The 18,892-nt window shown below is 50.1% G+C and overlaps 6 protein-coding genes across 6 annotated transcripts; 3 read left to right on the plus strand and 3 right to left on the minus strand.

Annotated features, from left to right (window-relative positions):
- Window positions 1-61: 61 nt before the first annotated feature.
- On the minus strand, window positions 62-1,351 carry PFICI_12230 (uncharacterized protein; the record flags this gene model as incomplete). The annotated part of the gene is made up of 1 exon (XM_007840811.1): window positions 62-1,351. One exon carries the CDS (start codon window positions 1,349-1,351, stop codon window positions 62-64), a length of 1,290 nt encoding a protein of 429 aa, XP_007839002.1.
- Window positions 1,352-1,778: 427 nt separating this feature from the next.
- PFICI_12231 (DNA mismatch repair protein msh-2) lies at window positions 1,779-4,615 on the plus strand (the record flags this gene model as incomplete). The annotated part of the gene is made up of 2 exons (XM_007840812.1): window positions 1,779-1,934; window positions 2,000-4,615. The coding sequence occupies 2 exons, from the start codon at window positions 1,779-1,781 to the stop codon at window positions 4,613-4,615; spliced, it is 2,772 nt and encodes a 923-aa protein (XP_007839003.1).
- Window positions 4,616-4,952: 337 nt separating this feature from the next.
- PFICI_12232 (uncharacterized protein) lies at window positions 4,953-6,593 on the minus strand (the record flags this gene model as incomplete). The annotated part of the gene is made up of 1 exon (XM_007840813.1): window positions 4,953-6,593. One exon carries the CDS (start codon window positions 6,591-6,593, stop codon window positions 4,953-4,955), a length of 1,641 nt encoding a protein of 546 aa, XP_007839004.1.
- A 2,436-nt stretch (window positions 6,594-9,029) lies between these two features.
- On the minus strand, window positions 9,030-10,062 carry PFICI_12233 (uncharacterized protein; the record flags this gene model as incomplete). Its single annotated transcript, XM_007840814.1, has 2 exons — window positions 9,030-9,913; window positions 10,008-10,062. The coding sequence occupies 2 exons, from the start codon at window positions 10,060-10,062 to the stop codon at window positions 9,030-9,032; spliced, it is 939 nt and encodes a 312-aa protein (XP_007839005.1).
- Window positions 10,063-13,933: 3,871 nt separating this feature from the next.
- Window positions 13,934-14,845, plus strand: PFICI_12234 (uncharacterized protein; the record flags this gene model as incomplete). Its single annotated transcript, XM_007840815.1, has 2 exons — window positions 13,934-14,041; window positions 14,120-14,845. 2 exons carry the CDS (start codon window positions 13,934-13,936, stop codon window positions 14,843-14,845), a joined length of 834 nt encoding a protein of 277 aa, XP_007839006.1.
- A 484-nt stretch (window positions 14,846-15,329) lies between these two features.
- PFICI_12235 (uncharacterized protein) lies at window positions 15,330-16,800 on the plus strand (the record flags this gene model as incomplete). The annotated part of the gene is made up of 2 exons (XM_007840816.1): window positions 15,330-16,744; window positions 16,782-16,800. The coding sequence occupies 2 exons, from the start codon at window positions 15,330-15,332 to the stop codon at window positions 16,798-16,800; spliced, it is 1,434 nt and encodes a 477-aa protein (XP_007839007.1).
- Between the last annotated feature and the right edge of the window lie 2,092 nt (window positions 16,801-18,892).

Raw genomic sequence — 18,892 nt, forward strand, 5'->3', positions numbered from 1 at the left:
TTTTGAATTGTACTCTTGCAGAAGCGAAATTGTAGCGCAACCGAACGACCACATCTCAGGTCTAGGCCTCGACGTCGACAGCAGCAGCTTCTTCTGCGGCTGCATCAGCTTCGGCGGCTACGTCAGCTTCGGCCTCTTCCTGATCCTGGTCGTCAACTGCAGCTTCTGAGCCTTCGACATCGTCCTTCAGCTTTCCGCCTTTGCGGGTCGGAATTACTTGCATGAAAGCGGCACCCCAATCGCCCAATTCCAACCACCGGAGCATGATTTCCACTACGTGATTCGTCGCCAACACATGTCGGTCATGTAGGACCATGAACTCGCCGATCGGCAGCTTGGCCGTCCGGACATTTCTCTCTCTTGCCACCTTGTAGCACAAACCCTTGTGTCGGTTGCGATCAATGATACCACCTATCACATAGCTCGTGTTGGGCTCCAAGCGATCCAAAACGTATGGGGAATCAGCAGTGAGGTAGACAATGGACTTGTCGACATCCTCGGCTTCCGGCTCGGGTTGTGGTGTTGGGTCATTCTTCTTTGCCTTGCCAGTCGGCGCCATCTCGCCCAAGAAAAGAGAGTCGCCCGACTCATTGGGTTTCAGCACGTCGATGACGGTACCGCCTTGTTCGCCAGACATTATCTCTGCAGCAACCTTTGCTGCGCCTACAAAGTCCTCCCTGGCAAAATTGACGCCTTTCCACTGCTTGTATTGTGCTCTAAGCGTGCTGTCGAACCGCTCTTCTAATTTGCCTCCCCACGAGCTGACCGTGAGGTGCACGGGGTGTTGGGCCATGCGATTGTCAGAATATGATCTTGTGACTTGGCTGGAGAGTGAGATTTGCTCTTTTTCAAACATCTTGTCCTCGAACTGGCAGTCGATAATAATGGACACAGGCACCTGAGTCTTTTTCTTGGGGTCTCGGTTTCGTTCCTTCCTTTGTAGCACAGGCTCGCGACCCTCCTCGGCGGCCTTGGCGATCTCTTCCTCGCGTTCCAATCGCCTGCGCTCCTGCGCAGTGTGTCTCTTCTCCTTGCGCTTGAGAGCTCGGTCCTGCTTCTTCTCTTCCCACATCTTTTGGCGCTTGAGCTTTCGCTGCTGGTTCTTGGACAGCGGCTTGTCGGCGGCATCGCCCTCGGTCGTAATCTGCACTTCTTGCGACTCGTCGGCCTCTTGCTGTTCGTCTCCAGCCTCATCTTCGGCCGCCCGCTTCAGCCCCCGGTTGGCTTCTTCGGATGCGCCATTGCTTGCGAGGGATTGGATCGCTGGGATATGATCTTGTTGATCCTGTGCCTGAATTTCAGACTTCTCCGCCGCAAGCGTCTCGAGGCCACCCGAGGTTGTTTGTTCCATTGCGACACGAATTGCACGCAAGTTGTTGGTGGAAGAAAGCTATTTCATATCAAACCCGTAAGCCCAAAAAAAAAAAAAAAAAGCCGAAAAATTTGGCACGGTGACGTTCGCAGCTTCCAGGTTGTTGGTGGGGTTGATCTGCTAATGCTAGAGCTCCAAAAGAGCCTGGTCAGAATTTTAGGGGACTCTAATGCAGCTGCTGCAGGGATTCGCGTGCTAGACTAGAGGCGCGTCTCCCCGCCCCAGAAGCTTTAATTGATTGCCGAAGAGACGCGACTGGCCTGTACCTACCTTTTCCCGACAAAAATCCCAAAATCTGGCGATACACTTGGTCGACGTCTTTCTATGTTAAGTATCCAGGATTGAATGCAGACTTGATACCGTTTGATTCAATTCATACAAAGAGAAAGACAAAAGTTGAAGCAGAATGTCGTCCCGGCCCGAGCTCAAGGTCGAGGACGAGACTGGGTTCATTCGTTACTTCAAGTCCCTACCCACCGTCACAGATGAAACCGTCAGGATATTCGACAGAGGCGATTGGTATACGGCCCATGGCGAAGATGCAAATTTCATTGCGAGAACAGTATGATGGTCCATTGCGCTTATACTTCGTAGTAAAATATTGTCGCTAACATATTCAACTTCCAGGTGTACAAGACAACGTCGGTAGTCCGACAACTCGGCCGAAACGATGCGAGCGGTTTACCGTCGGTCACCATGACCATCACAGTATTTAGACAATTCCTTCGAGAAGCGCTCTTCAAGCTCGGCAAGAGGGTACAGATATATGCCAGCAGCGGCGGACGCATGAATTGGAAGATTGTGAAACAGGCGTCCCCTGGTAATCTCCAAGATGTCGAGGACGAATTGGGCCAACACTTTGAGTCGGCACCCATGATTCTGGCTGTCAAGATATCGGCCAAACAGACCGAGGCGAGGAGCGTCGGAGTTTGCTTTGCAGATGCCAGTGTACGGGAGTTGGGTGTGAGCGAGTTCCTCGACAACGACCTCTACTCCAACTTTGAGGCTTTGCTCATTCAACTGGGCGTCAAGGAATGTCTGCTGCAATTCGACAAGTCTGAAAAGGAAAAGGACCCTGAACTCTCCAAGCTTAAGCAGATCATTGACAATTGCGGAGTCGCCATATCCGAAAGACCCGCCGGCGACTTTGGCATCAAAGATATTGAGCAGGACCTGGCAAGATTGCTAAAGGATGAGCGGTCTGCCAGCTTGCTGCCTCAAACTGACCTGAAGCTCGCCATGGGCTCGGCCGCAGCTCTGATCAAGTATCTCAGTGTGATGCAGGACCCTTCCAACTTTGGCCAATATCAGCTCTACCAGCACGACTTGGCGCAGTTTATGAAACTGGACGCTGCCGCGCTGAAGGCCCTGAACCTCATGCCCGGGGCGCGTGATGGTGTCAAGAGTATGAGCTTGTACGGTCTGCTCAACCACTGCAAAACACCCGTTGGGAGTCGCTTGCTGTCCCAGTGGCTCAAACAGCCCCTGATGAACAGGGACGAGATTGAAAAGCGTCTCGAATTGGTCGAGGCGTTTGCAAATGACACAGAACTACGACAGACTATCCAAGAGGAGCATCTGAAGTCTATCCCTGATCTGTACCGTCTGGCAAACCGCTTCCAGAGAAACAAGGCCAATCTTGAGGATGTTGTGAGAGCCTACCAAGTCGTTATTCGGTTACCAGGGTTCCTCGGCACGTTCGAAGCAGTCATGGATGAGCAATACAAAGATCCTCTAGACCAAGCATATACCATCAAGCTGCGGGAACTATCCGATAGTCTCGGAAAGCTTGCTGAGATGGTGGAGACAACCGTGGATCTCGATGCTCTGGACAACCATGAATTCATCATCAAGCCCGAGTTTGATGACCAGTTGCGGGTCATTCGCAAGCGATTGGACAAGTTGCGATCTGACATGGACCGGGAGTTTCGGGATGCCGCAGACGACCTCGGCCAAGAAGAGAACAAGAAGATATTCATGGAGAATCATAAAGTGCACGGCTGGTGTATGCGCCTGACGCGAACCGAGGCCGGATGCATACGCAACAAGTCCAAGTACCAGGAATGTTCGACCCAGAAGAACGGTGTATACTTCACCACGAAAACGCTACAGGCTCTTCGGCGCGAGTTTGACCAACTGTCTCAAAACTACAACAGAACCCAGAGCAGTCTGGTCAATGAAGTTGTGACCGTGGCCGCATCGTACTGTCCTGTTATTGAGCGGTTGGCAGGCGTACTTGCTCATCTCGATGTTATCGTCTCGTTCGCTCACTGCTCTGTCCACGCCCCTACATCCTATGTACGCCCCCAAATTCATCCTCGTGGCGAAGGCCAGACTGTGCTCAAGGAAGCGCGTCATCCTTGCTTGGAGATGCAGGACGACATTCAGTTCATCACCAACGATGTGGAGCTAGTCCGGGACTCGTCGTCTTTCCTCATCATCACCGGTCCCAATATGGGTGGTAAATCTACGTACATTCGCCAGATTGGTGTCATTGCTCTGATGGCACAAATCGGCTGTTTTGTACCTTGCACCGAGGCCGAGCTCACCATTTTCGATTCAATTCTGGCCCGTGTCGGTGCCAGTGACTCTCAGCTGAAGGGCGTGTCGACATTCATGGCCGAAATGCTCGAGACTGCAAACATTCTCAAATCCGCGACGGCCGAATCGCTGATTATTATTGATGAGTTGGGTCGTGGTACTTCCACGTACGATGGCTTTGGTCTCGCCTGGGCTATTTCAGAGCATATTGTCAAGGAGATTGGGTGTTCTGCTATGTTCGCAACACACTTTCACGAGTTGACTGCACTTGCCGACACCTACTCCCAAGTTCGTAATCTGCACGTTACGGCGCACATTTCTGGCACCGACTCTACTGCCGATAAGCGCGAGGTCACGCTCCTGTACAAGGTCGAGCCAGGCATTTGCGACCAGAGTTTCGGCATTCATGTCGCAGAACTTGTCCGTTTCCCCGATAAGGTCGTTCGCATGGCCAAGCGCAAGGCCGACGAGCTCGAGGACTTTACTGGCAAGCATGAACAAAACGGGTTGGGCGTAGGTTATAGTAAGGAGGATGTTGAGGAAGGTAGTGCTTTGCTCAAAGAAGTTCTCGTCAAATGGAAAGATCAGGTCCAGGGAGGCAGTATGAGCAAGGAGGAGATGGTCGCCAAGATGAGAGACCTCGTGAAGAATGACCAGCGCTTGCTCGCGAACCCATTCTTCAAAGCTGTTGAAGCATTGTAGATTTGATATGTGGGTCGTGTTCGACCATTCTGTGGGTTATTGTGAGCAAGGCGTTTTGGCTGGGTGTATTCAACAAAGACTGGCAGTGCTGGTCTGAAGCATGTAGAAATAAAATATAGTGGGAAATCAGATACAATGGGTCATTTGCAGATTGCTCGTAAACGGATTTATTGCATTAGAAGTAGTACATGATGGCCATGCGCTTCCGAGCGTCTTGAGATGCTATGTCAATAGCCACTGGCACCTTCAAGGCCAAGTTGAAGAACAGTCCATCATCAGCTCCCAACAAAATGTGGGAAATCAATAACACCAACATCTACCTAGGTAGGTACGTTTATCAACAAAGCCCTTTGATCCCATAGTAGGTAGCGAAAAGCGTATTCGGAGGTCCCGCAGGTCGATCTGACCTCAGTGTAATCGTGCGATTGAGTAGACGGAAACAACCAAATGAGTAACTGAAAAGCCCGCTGTCGAATTCATTTTCAATGATGTAGCCGTACCAAGCATGGCACATGTCGTCTTCGGCGCAGGCCTGCTGGCACGCCAGGACCGTCCTGACATTAGGAGTTCCCACGGCATCGCTGATGCCCGTGGCCGCATCCGTGCTCAAGTCTCGGCGACATTGGACGCGGATACCATCTGTACACTGGTCCTCGCCACACAGGATGTCATCCGCCGTGGTCGTACATCCCTGGTTGCTGGCAAAGGAGTACCCAACCGTATCTGGCGTCTTTGGCGGCAGCGGGTTCATTGGGGAGACGAATCCTTCCGTAATGTGGCAGCAGTCGCCGTCGGGGTACACTTGCCAGCCGCGACAGGCGGGCCTGTTGGCCGCGCACGCCTCGTGGCATTGGCGCTCAGTCGTGATGTCGAACTGAATCGAGCAGCCAAAGAAGGGGTTAGGTACGGCGTCCGAGGTGAGGGATCTATCGCAGAATATGCTGAGGCCATTGAGGCACTGGTTGTCAAAAGACGGACAAAGATCGCTTGATGACGAGGTGGGGATGGTGACCACGGTGGTGGTCGCCGGCGCAAAGGGAGGCGGTATGGGATCCAGGGGGCCCGGGGACAGTTGGCAATAGTTTCGAACGCCGAAAGAGTCTACTCCAAGGGAGGACGCGACGTAGGGCGCAGTGAGGTTGAGAGTAATAACTTCGTGGTGGTGGTAGCATTCTCCGTACTGGCCGTATGGCATATCCGAGTCTTCCCATGCTGTGCAAGTTGGGTCGTCTAGACATCGTTGGTGGCATATCCGCGCGTCTTGCACTCCTTCGATCTTGGTTCTGGACTGCTGCGATGGGTTGATCTGGTTGAACTTCTTTGAGCATCCTACATAAAAGTTGTCTACGCATTGCAGGTCGACTTCTGGACAGAGGATTTCAGTGAACGTTGGAGCCAACGACGTCGTGCTGCTAGTACTTGTATCCGTCGTGGGCGTTGTCGAGGTTGAGTCGGGACCTGGTGAGATTGTTCCAGTGTCCGTTGATGTAGGCTCTGTAGGCTCTGTAGACTCTGATTCGGTCGGTTGAGGGTAGGCTCCTGTCAATCCGGCATGCTTATAGCTATTGCCATTGAGTTTGTCGTTGCCGTAATCATATGCATCATGGAAAGGTTTGGCGTGATAACCACCGCTTCCCTTGCTACCATAGTCCTCATTACCGTATTTAGGATGCGCTTCGTGACCATGCGAGCCACCGCGATACGACCAATCGTGGCCTGAATGGGCCTGGAATTCGTTATGACCACGATGGGGACCTTTGCCGTGACCGAAGCCTTCAGAACCTTTGTGACCCTTCGCCTCATACGCATCAATTGCATCTGTCTGGGAGGCATAACCTAGATTGCTTTCATCTGAGAAGTCCAAGTCATGCTCGTCATTGTACTTAGAAGTCTGGTGTTGAGGCTGGCCAAATCGCGCCGCTACAGACGACGCGACAATACACCACAAGAAAAGTTCAAGAATTGTCGATTTCATCATGGTAGAATTATTGGCTTTGTGGACTGGCCAGCATTGGAAAGGGGTTGTTGAGACAGGCAGTAACTCATTTCCCCGGACCACACTCAGCATTTAATATGAAGATGAGAATTTACTGCTTTTGTAGCATAATACTTGAACCAATTGGTATAGTGCCACCAGTCCTTTATCTTTTGTAGCCAAACGAGACAACTAATCATACGGAACCTTAATTCAATCCGGGGAACGGACTCGAAATGTCAACTATACTATGCCATGTCGAGCCGTGAGTTTACATATACAAAAGCTTATGACACACAGCTGAACATCCCGAAGTGTGACGTTTACGGTTCGCACGGGAAGTGATATAGTGGAAGTTGGTGGCGGCAGTAAGATATATGAATTGAGGTCTTGGCTAATTACAAACTGAATCAAAGGACTTGCAAAAAAGATGGCGGGAAAGTCTTGGCCTCCAATGTGTCGCGAGTGTCGGTCTCCTCGAGTTGGAAATAAGGTTGAACCTGGCGCTGATTTAGAAAGGGACGGGTGAGATGCTCGCAACTCAGTTTCCCTATACCATCCTACAATACATACACATTTCGATGCGCACCATTGAAAGTACCCTTGAATATTTGCCGACAATCCGAGGCGAAGGGAAGCGGAAAGAGGTTCGCTATGTCAAATTTTGAGAAGTGAGACCATCGTCTCATAAAGCAACCGGCCCTGGCTACCGATGCTGACTTTTACTTGAGCGATACTCTATGAAATCTACATTGATGCGCCCACAGGGAGATTCCACAAACTGTGGGTGGCTGCTGTCAAGTCACACAGGAAAAAGGTATATGGAAATTATTCGTGGACACATATATAAGATATCACCAGCGTAGTATGTACAGGCGCCCCTATTACTGTTGGGCCTGAATAACATGCATTGAAAACTACCATGAGATCTCGACCCCATCGAACCACCAAAGCCTTTCCCGATGGGGTTTTCTCTCTGGTAGCAGAGTCGATGATCTTGGCCAGTCCAATACAAGACTCAAGGCGATCATACCATATAGTAAACTGCTTAGTCATGTATGATAGGCGGTGGTTCAATTGAATACCATCATGAGTTATGCATGATATACACCGACAGTGACACTCCGCCATTGGGCTTTGTGGGACGCTGCGATGCGCCTGAATAAAGACCAGATCTGTTCAAGGAAAGCCGTGGACAATACTCAGCTGCCGCCTCAAAAGCATGAATGAAGTTGAGGCGATGGATGGTGTTCTTTGAATATGCCCGCATTCGCTTGTAGCATGTTCGGGACGCTGATTAAGACTTCCGGCGGTATAGGTTTGCGCCGGAAGGGTGCATACGAGGCAATGTGAGTATCATCGAATAGCGACTCGGAGTATGGACCCAGTCAGCACTGGGATCATCCCTTGGACGTTGCATTCGTTCGAAGGCGAGGGTACCCGCCAACCCGCAATGCCCAAACAAACGCCGTAGCTGGAAATATGAGCCAATAGTCAAAATCCATAGTCATGTTCAAATTACACAAAATCTGTATGAATTCCTGCTTGGTTGGTTAGTGGCTTCGGTTCTCGCTGTATACTCTTTCTCATTGGTTTGGGTATAGTCAGTCCGACCATCGCAGAATAACACGCAATAACGCAAGTGGACATAGGGGCACGAACAGCGGTACTTCTTCAATGTGTGACCTCGAGGTGTCAAATGAATTTTTATACAATCTGTCTTGATCCAGAAATATACTATTTCAATGCTGGGAATACAGACAGCTGGTACCTGCGAGTTGCATGGCCTGTGCTGTAGAAGCCGACCACTAAACTCTACCAGGTGTTAACAAGCTCTACATAATGGCATGTAAAAATAGCTTGAATTGCTAATAATAAATTCCAGTACCAACAGTACTCGTCTGATCTTTTCGACTTTAGAGACGGCTTGGGCGACAGCTTGAGGCCGGTCTGTAAGCATCTTTGGTACCATGTCGAATCCTTCGGAGCATAGGCGACAGAAACGTGGACCAGGGCAAAACTCCTAGAGTCCCAGAGAAGGAAGATGATCGTCGCTCGGTCAAACGGTAGGCGAACATTGTCCTGAGACATGGCAAGTGCTGCTACATTACAGAGGTCTCAGCTGCCAATCTGACGGTGATGCTCAAAGACCATTTCAAATAACCAATCTACGAAAGTACCTGAACATGCACTTTGCCAAAAATGGCTGCGTTTATTCAAGGAAGCATTAGAATAGATACATTCATAAAATCACAGATTTCACTAGCATTAATCATATTGAGGTAGTTAGATGGTGCTACTGACTTTAACGGGGATCTATTTGATCTTGGTCTCTATGAAATGCCTCTAACAAGGCGGACTTCCTATAATGCGGAATCCGATTAAAGTTGATTTCTTTTCGTAATCTCATTCATTTTCATCATCTATTTTTTTCTCTCTTTACATAGGGGTCATGCCGTTGACTGGCAGGTGAGCCCAGAGCTTCTCCTCCTCCTTGATGATGTTGTTGTCGTCGCCGAGGGTACCGACGCCCTCGGGCAGCAGCTTGTCGTAGGGGACGTGGCGGACGTTGAGGCGGGGGGCCTCGCGGGTGCCCATCATCATGACCTCGATGATGTTGCCGTCGCCGTACTGGGGCTCCGAGGCGACCTTGAGCATGGTCTCGGCGCACTCCTTGGGCGTCATGGTAAAGTCGGTCGGGCGGACCTTGGCCGCGGCCCACTCGGGCAGGAACAGCGGCGTGTAGCACGGGCCGGGGCAGACGGCCGCCACGCGGATGCCCAGGCGCTGGCGCATCTGGGCAAACGACTTGGTGGCGCTCAGCAGGGCGGCCTTGCTGGCGTAGTAGAGGGGTGTGCTGACCGTCTCGCAGTAGCCGCCCATGGAGGCCACAAAGAGGAAGTTGCCCTGGATCTTGTTCTCGATCCAGTACTTGAAGGCCAACTGGGCCAGGCGCAGGGGTCCGGTCGTGTTGACGGCAAAGGTGTACCACTGACCGACGGCCGCGTTGGGGTCGTCCTTGGCAATGTCCGAGGTGCCAGGGGGGATCCAGAAGTTGGAAGACGGGGGCTCCCAGATGCCGGCGCCGGGGCACACGAGGTCGACCCGGCCAAACGTCTTCAAACTAAAGTCCCACATCTCGTTCAGCTGTGCCCAGTTGCTCTGGTCCGTCTTCTTGAAGACGGCAGAGGGAGAACCCTCCTGCTTGGCAGGGTGAGGGTACGCAGCCAGGGTGGCCTCGGCCTCGGGCCGCAGGTTAATGTCAGCCACGATGACGGAGCAGCCTGCATTCAGGAGGACCTCCACGAAGGCATGGTTGATACCTGAGGTAAATAATGTCAGCTTCGGTTACAGAGTACATGGTTCTGATTCCTGCTTCCACAAGCAGTAGCAGCAGAGAGTCCCATGATGACGTACCACTGCCACCACCGGTAACGATGGCGACCTTGCCCTTGACGTCCCAAGCAGACATGTTGATTAATGTGTATGAATATTACTAGGAACTCGGCTAGTAATGAAAGATTTGTGTAAAGTTTAACTGGCGAGGACTGTGTTTCACCAGGAATTGAATTGACAAAACAGAACAAGGATTTATATGCAACAGGGAAAAAAATATCCGACAAGATTTGGCTGGTGAAATAGGGACTCTTGCATACTTGTCGTCTCGCGATACCTCCTTGACCGCCCCCCGCTTCATTCTGGAGTATTGCAGAAGTGGCCCCGGTATTTTATGGCGGACGGTATATCTTCATGCTCAGGGGTCGTGCAAAGTGATTCGATCCAGCGGACGAATCAAGAGGAAATATGGGCTGAGTGGAGTTCTCCTTGTAACCAGTTGGAGACCCGTGAGCACTTTTCAATGTGCCTGGCGACCTGGGTGAATGCAGGACCCTGACTTGGGTACGCAGAGTATGTATCATGTTGCAGGACAAGTACTGTGTAGCAGTCTGAGCCATCGTTCAAGAGGTATCCAACATGCTACTGCACAGATCTGCAGTATGCATGGCCGTTGGGCATCTATACTACATTTCATGGGTGTGCAGCTTTCTTTGGTGCTCTGAACACCTCGCACACTTCCCCTAATGAGGCTCCGGTACTGTCCTTCTCGAACACCGCCAAAAACAAAGCCCACTTTGATCGATCCCCCTGCTAAAGTTCTTATTGCATTTGAATGATCTTCATTCCTCCCGTGATCAGAGTGAGAGGAGTCTATAATTTCAGGAGCCCCGGTCCTGCTGTCCCCTCGGCCCTACTCTTGTGTCTTTACTGTTGCAACAGGAGATGTATGTAGAAACCAGTTCGGTAACTCAGATGAGTAAGATCTGCGGGTCAGTGAAGCTTTTTGAAAGTAGCTGGCCAATGAAGCCAGAATCGTTGTGTGTGGTGATGGGTTGCCCGTCTTCCAGCATCTTCCCTCATTGAGCATGGCGGAAAAAGCGGGGCAAATTCCGTAGGAGGGATCAACCTTTGAGATTGTATGTATTCCAGGCAACGGCTTGGTCAAAGGGTCCTTTTTCCATTGCTAGGAGCTCCCTGCCATCACGATCGAGTTCCCCCAACATTTATGCATTGTCGATGATTTCTCCCGAGATCTAGACTCTTGATGGATTATTATAGTCTTGCTTTCTGTGCTGAGCTAAGAAGCCTCTTGATTTGATGTGTAAGAAAATTTCATCAGATCAGTATTAGTTAAGCGGCGGAAAACACGATACTATGTTCATGGTGCCGATACGTGGTATCCTGGTTTTCGATGAACGTAATGCTGACCGGGGGCTGAGGAAGAATATTATGCACCCCAGTACGTATGCGCAGTAGTTTTACCAGCTTTCGAAGAGATTGAAAACATGCTGGTTGACAGCTGCATATAGTACAAGGACATAGTATTGGAATTGATATTGCTGCAGATGCGGCCCTGAAAGAATCCCTGCATGCACACCGCAACATGGCTGTGCGGCCGAGCCACGTGCAATTCTTGTGAGGTGCTGAAGGGATTTGGCGGGGCTTGGGTCAATTGATTGTTGATGCAATATGAGTCCAAATAAAGTGTATAGTCGAATCAATATCTACTATCCATCTGAGCACCAACTCAATAAACACAAGACTGGAAAACATGATCAACAGATCTCGACTCTTCCAACTTACTCGGGCTCACCGTAAGCTGGCCAACTACGGTGATCGAATTGCACGCACACACACCACGACACGCGCGCGCGAATCGCGCCCTAAGCCCCCCAAGCCCAACTAACAGCCCTGAAAGCCAGACTACGGGTTTATCGGCCGTTTTATTATTCACATCAGGTCCACTTGGCGTCAACGGCTCACCTCAGTGCTTCACTCTGAGCTCGACGCTATCGTGTATCGAGTAAAGTAAAACAACGAGAACTGGGAAAGAAAAGTCGGTCTAGTCTGTATACAGTAGTCCTTAGTTGCAGCGAGCGGAAGGGCCCGCTGAAGAGAGGGCGCGGCGCGTTGGCGCGGGCGGCGATCGAAAGAGGTGGGAACGGGCGAGGCACATTCCGCTTTCTCCTTAGCAGTGGGATCACCCAGTGGACTCGATTCCCACGATGGTGGAGAAATCATGGGCACAGTCCCAAACAACAGTAATGAATGGTAAAAGGGCCGCTGTTTGGCGACGCCGTGCGAAGGATGCAAAATTGAATCCATGGAGAGGGGTGAGGGGCTCCGGCAGTGGTACACAGTAGACTGGTAGTAAAAGTGGTAGTAATAATGATAATAATCATATTGGGGCTCCGGAGGTCTTCCGCGTACGACTCTGATGAGTCTGAGCTGTAAATCTATTGCCCCTCTTGCCCTTGAAGTCGGCCGTGTCATCCCTTTGCTCTGTTCCTCTTCCCTTCCTTTGATTGGACTGCATTCGCGGCATTGAGGCTTGCTTGCACATGCGGGACTGACTAATCCGCGCGTGTGGGCATAAAGACGCACGCACAGACTTGCTGTCCATTCATTCCCAGTTCTTCGGATGTCGCTGCAAGTCGCTGCTTCAACATTTTTCCCAACTTCATGAACTGCAGCACAAGTTTCCTGCTTTCGTTTTGAACGCCTAGATTTTACACAAGGGTCCCTTACATAGAGGTAGTGCTGAAATGTATAGGGCTGCTCAGCTTGGATCTGGTTCTTGCTCTTAGATGGCCTTTTACATGATACGATGAATATAGTGGCGTACACGCCAAACTATACATCCAAATGCAAAAAATTCAAAAATGTTCAAATCTTTCGTTACACGAGAATCACGAGATCCTGTGGCTAGCATGGGACAGCAACCGTTATCCATCATGTGGAGTTACATGGCCGTGAATCAGTCATTCTCTGTCCACGACATGTTTCATGTGACTGCGGCTACGGAATACTACGGCAATACCCAGGTACACAAACAGAATACATTACGCACAACTATGTGCGTATGTCATGCATTTGTTTTTCCTTTCCCCATTCTCACCTATGAGCTACCGGGATATTTCAAAGCTGCTGACTAGCAATTGCTGGCAGTCCTGGAAATCTAATAACCTAGCGCCCCCGGGGAATCCAACCGGGCTCCAGGTTCTGTTACGGGACCGGGGCCTTTTCGTGTGCCAAGGTTGAAAATAGCCGTCCAACAACGCAGACCAAAGAAGAAAAAAAAAATTGTCCTAGCGAGAGATGGGGGATAGGGATTTCACCCGAGTTTGATGCGAGGTCGATCTCTTTACTTTAATCTGATCCGCGGCCGTCTTCAAAAATCCTGCCCACCCCCAGACAACCCCAATGCTGACGGGACACTTGGACTATATGATACGCACACGTGCCTCAACCCGCCAACACCGACACACTCGTTCAATGAGTTGGTTGTCCTGTATGATCGAACACGAATAAGCCGGGTTTTGTTGTTGATTTGTTTGTCTTTTCTTTTCCCAGCCAGAAGCGAGCGATTTCGAAGCATTTTCATGAGTGTTATGTTTGACGAATTTCAATGAGGCCGGTACCTAATTACGATACATTCACCACAAAACAAAACGACGACTATAAAAAGGAACAGCAATTACCACAGATCCGAGACTGGTCGACACGAACCGGAAAAAGTCATGGCGCCAGCAGGATGGGTACGGATGCAGCCGGAGGGAGAGGCGGAACGGCTATTCACATTGACGGTTGTACTATCAATCCTGTGCACCGTGATTATAACGTTGCGCATATGGTGTCGTCTCAAGAGGAACTCGTTTGGGGTCGAGGACTGGCTAATGTGTACTGGATATGTGGGTATACAATGTTCTTATTTCTGTTTCATGCCACAGTTTGGGAAGTGCTTCTTGCTGACCTGTGTGTCGCTCCATTCTTAGGTCATCAACATGGCACACAACTCCATTGTATCATACGGCACATGGACCGGGATTGCTTCGCCAGATAGTGCGATACCAAACGGAACCACCGGTGCGACGTACATGGAGGGCATGAAGGTATGTATCCCTCAGTGGGCCCCTTGGCAATGCTCTTTGAACATGTCGAGGACTCGTCTAACAGTTATATCCCCTTAGATGGTCACCTTGTGGCAAATATTCTACATGGGCGGATCCGTGTTTATCAAGACGAGCATTTGCATGACCTTGATCCGGCTCTCGGTCCAGCGAAGATACACCTACTTTCTCTACGGCATTATTGTGGTGACGATTCTCACCACCTTTGTCACTCTCATCAGCGTCTGGATCCAGTGCCGACCGCTGGCGGCGTCGTGGGGCGAGGTCGCGGGAGAGTGCATGGACGTGAGCGTCCTCATTACGCTGACCTATGTCGTCTCGGGCCTCAATATTGGCACGGATTGGTCTGTCGCCTTGCTGCCGATTGCCATTTTGTGGAAACTGCAAATGCCCCGCAAGATCAAGATTGCCGTTTCTTTTGTCCTGGGCCTCGGTGTCTTTTCTTCAGTGGCTACGATTGTCAGAATCCCGTACTCTTCGGCCTACACTGCCACCACGAACTACCTCGTCGGACTTGGTCACCTCATTGAATGGACAGTCATTGAATGCGACGTTGCCATTATTGCTGGATCACTGCCCATGCTGAGGCATCTCATCAAGCCACTCCGAAAGGAAGACTCGGAGAAGAAGAGTGGCCAGTCCACCGAGCTGGTCACCATCGGACGCTTGGGTCTGAAGAAGGGCCCCGTCTACGATACGATTCACGAGTCGGATAATCTCGAATTTTTCGATGACAAGACAAACGAAAGCACACGATCAATGGTTCCTAGGGGTAGGGCGTCGTAAAAGTTTGGCTTGCATTTGGAGAGAAAAAATTAGCGACCTGTAGCGACCATTCTGAAGATGGATGGCGTTGCTGTTTACCGGCGTTAGCATGCCTCGCGCGGTTAGATACCCAATGGAATTAATATCGTCACAATACTTGCAATAGGCTTCCAGGGGGCTCATGAGCATGGTTGCTCTCACGAGTAGTATTGTCTTCATGAGTGACCTTTATTACAAAAGGCTTACAGCGCTTATACAAGGACTACAAGGCTTGTGGTGCCCCGCAGTTTCCCACTATAGCAGTATAAACGTGCGGCTTTTCTAGACTTGCAGCTCTTTGGCAGCTGTCCCTTTGATACATGTTACACCCAATACGATTGCGAGGTTTGTTTGCAGCATAAACTCGATCCAGAATTCCGAACAGTCCTTGTAGGTGGCATCCATTCTCCATAGGTAGCACCATAATGTGCCCGAGTTGGCCCTCAAAGTCGTACCACAGGTATCAATGGCAAGTTTCGACGCCCCGCTTGACTTTGTTTCCTCACTGGAAGCTGGACGCGTCTCCAAGATAGTCCTGAACTGTATCGGACTGCGCTCTTTCTCCTCGATACGTTTAAACAGCGATGCCGAGTCGTTGCGGCAATTCGTTGAAATCTTTTCCAATGCAGATTTGCAGGAATTGGTTAGAAGCATCCACTACGACGTCATACTTCCGCCCGTGAGCGACAAGCGGCTGCAGAACAAACTTCAGAGCAACGCCGAGGCTGCAGAGAATGCGGTTGCCTTTACGCGCGCGCTTTCAAGTCTATTCACGATACTCAGTGCCTGGAAGGTTGAGGGTATTGATCTATACCTCACTGCCACTTCACCATCTGATGATGCCGCACTTCGAGACGGCTCTCGTAGTGTCCACGCCAAGCCAGGCCGTAATGACTTGCAGTACATTACATTTAATGGCACCGTACTTTCCAATGCACAACTCCCCTCAGTTCGGGCCATTGCAGCCCTGAATACTCTGAAACTCGATTGCCACTCTGGTAAAGCGTCAGGACGAAGACTTCATCCGGACCTTGTCTGTGCCATGGCGACAGCACTTCCGGCCCTTGAGAGCGCAGCATGGGAGTTTTCCATGCCCCCTCGACGCATGGCAGCCCGGCGCCAAACTTTCAGAGAAGCACTTGCGCATTTGTTAATGCTTCCTTCACTTTCCTCCATCAGGATGCTGCACATTACTCTACACGACAAGGATCCGCGTAATGAAGAGACAGGGCCGGAGAACTTCGTGCTAGATGGCCGCGACGACGGTCTCAGCGCTGCTGTCCAGACAACTTTTACTCTTCCCGAATTGCGCGACATACACTTTGGCGGAAAATGGTCCCTATCACCTGTTGCGTTCAAGGGAGGATTCGGACCATCATTAGCCTCTGTATATATTGACCTCTCCTCGGTCACTCCTGACGGCAAATGGGTATTTGACATTGTACCTCTTCCCTCTGACGAAGAAGATGTCAGCGATGGGGATTCTCCTAGCGAATCGGAGCAAACATTTTATGATGACTTTGACTCTGCAGATTCAGATGCAGTGGACTGGGTGGACAAGAAAGCCGAAGCCAAGGCCAACTTTGAATTACCGGCCACAGATAGTCGCGGTGACCCAAGTCCTGAGAACTTCATGCCCCTAGCCACCTCGATCGCAGATGCAGTTTCAAGTTCTAATGGTCCTCTACGCGTGGTCGAAGTCCACCTCCTCGGCAGCATATCCCACATTCACTTTGGATATCTTGGTTCAGCAAATGAACCGGCTGAACAGCCACGCTTCTCGGGAAATTGGCCGGGCTGGTCTCGAGACAAGATCCAATCCCAACGCCAAGGCCTAATCACAAGGCCAAGCTGGCAAATCTTCGTCTGGGGAGAAGTGGTGTACGTGAATTGGAAGGTACCTACTGAATTGGTACAGGCGATGGAAAAACGTGTAGGGCAAGGAAATGTATTTGCGTGTTCAACTGCCAGAAATGTAGAATTTGGATGAAATTCTTTTTACAAATTGTAGTTTAGTGCTTTGATGATTAAAGGGAACGAAACCACATGATTAATATTTCCTAGAAGCAGGGCGCTGGAAGAATTTGGCTTAAATTCTAGAAGATAGAGATGACTTAAGCTCGATTACCATATGGCTTGACCTGAACGTTACGTGGGCGGTCATCAGTCTTTTCAATTAGCAGTCGCATGAGTATATACTATTTCACTACTTGGCATTCGGCATACGTGCACTCACCTTTGGCCCCTACAGCCTGCCTGGCGCATACCACTGATGTATCGTCGCGAGGAAAACAAGTAGAGTAAATTCATGTCATTCATACATCGGTCAACATGTTGTCGCGTGGATGGCTGATGGCTAACGTCATGTTTTTGATCCCTTCCCAGTTGTTCAGCTACAAGCTCTACTCCCAACTGTGGCTAAATTGGCGAGGGGAATAAAGCTCAGATTGATATATCTGCGCGCACAGTCATCCAGTCTCATGTGAAGTGTGTCATGGAAACATGCATGAAGATGCAAATCACATTACCGAAGTAGTTATGACCAGTGTTGTGAGAATCTGGCCTGTCACCGATGCTACACAGAACATCAACCTGCAGCATCATAAGAACCGAGCAGTATTGAAAACATCCGCCAGCGGTTAAGAGAATTCTTTCCCGCTTGTTCTTGGCGTATATTCGCGAACAAGATAAAGGCATTAGACCAATGGGATGTTACCCAGTCGCTTATGGTAAAAGACACTGGCCAGTGAAGCGATGTTTGGTGTTGCACAAGGAATCGCTTAGGTGTACGTGCCGCGCACATCTTGGAAGCGGGAGTGAGGATGCTCAGTCTCGCCCGAGTGCCCGAGCCGTTGCCATGCATTTTCGGTCAGAGAGATTCAGCAATGTTATCGAAGCCACATCATTACGGAGGGAATGTGTCGAGCTACGGCACCACATCGCGATTGGAGTACCGAAAGGCATACACTTCTGAGCGGAGAAGCGAAGTCCACGCAGGTAGGCACCTAGCTTGCCTTGGCCCTTTCATCCCTTTTTGAAGGTGGGATAATTTTCAATAGCATGGAAGAATGACTTGGATTGGCTAATGACGCGAATCTCTAGGTTCCATGCCATTTTCTCTGGAATACTACGCTCCATCAATCGTGGATAAACATGGTTGTGGGACGTATGCCAAGGTTACAAAATGACAACACCCAATCATGGCACCGTATGTTACTTTGGCAATCTTTCATCAAGGGGGATGAAGGACTTTTATGTATGACTTACGACTTCTACGATGGCTGACAGCAAAGTCTATGCAATTCTACTTCCCTTAGCCGAACAGGTCGGGATGTGAACGTTGATGCCTTCCGTCTTTTGACGCCTGACTGGATCATGGTTATTCGGATATTCGCTCTATTCTCTCAGCATTCGAAATCTCAGATAAAACCTGCAATATTTGCCTCCCATGGTCTACAAAAGGTCCATAAAATTCCCGTGCTCTGGATCTCCCCGAGATGGTCCAGCCACTCAACACATAAGCAGTCGTTGACAATCACACGCCTCGCCCAGAAAGAGACATCATGCCGACCATAGCACCATGTTCTACCACCAAAGCTTCCGACAAGACCACGAGGCGCCACAAGTAGGTAGAACCAACACCGAAAGCTTTCACATCTTCATTTGTATTGAGATTTTCACTGTACACAGAACTCACAGAGCCAAGTCGCCGTCTAGCATCATTGTTGAACATCCTTCTCCTTCTGATAAATTACCTTTTGAAGAGAAACCTGACAATACGGAGTCAGCGAGGGGCGACAGCCAGAGATCCAATGAAAACGAGACCGCTTTGAGACGCCAGGACTATTTCTTGCAGCACGTAGGCAGCCAATTCGATTGCCTTAAGAAATAATAGGTCGTACGCTCGTGTTCGTGAGTTTACCCTTAGGGCCCTATTCGCACAAATTAACAGTAGTTTGAACCTGTTTCCACAGTTATCACATACTTGCGAAAGTATTCTCGTGGAAGTCTTTTCTTCTTCTCATTTTT

This window comes from Pestalotiopsis fici, assembly GCF_000516985.1.
Source record: "Pestalotiopsis fici W106-1 unplaced genomic scaffold PFICI_Scf_10, whole genome shotgun sequence".
In the NCBI taxonomy this organism is placed as follows: Eukaryota; Fungi; Ascomycota; class Sordariomycetes; order Amphisphaeriales; family Sporocadaceae; genus Pestalotiopsis; species Pestalotiopsis fici.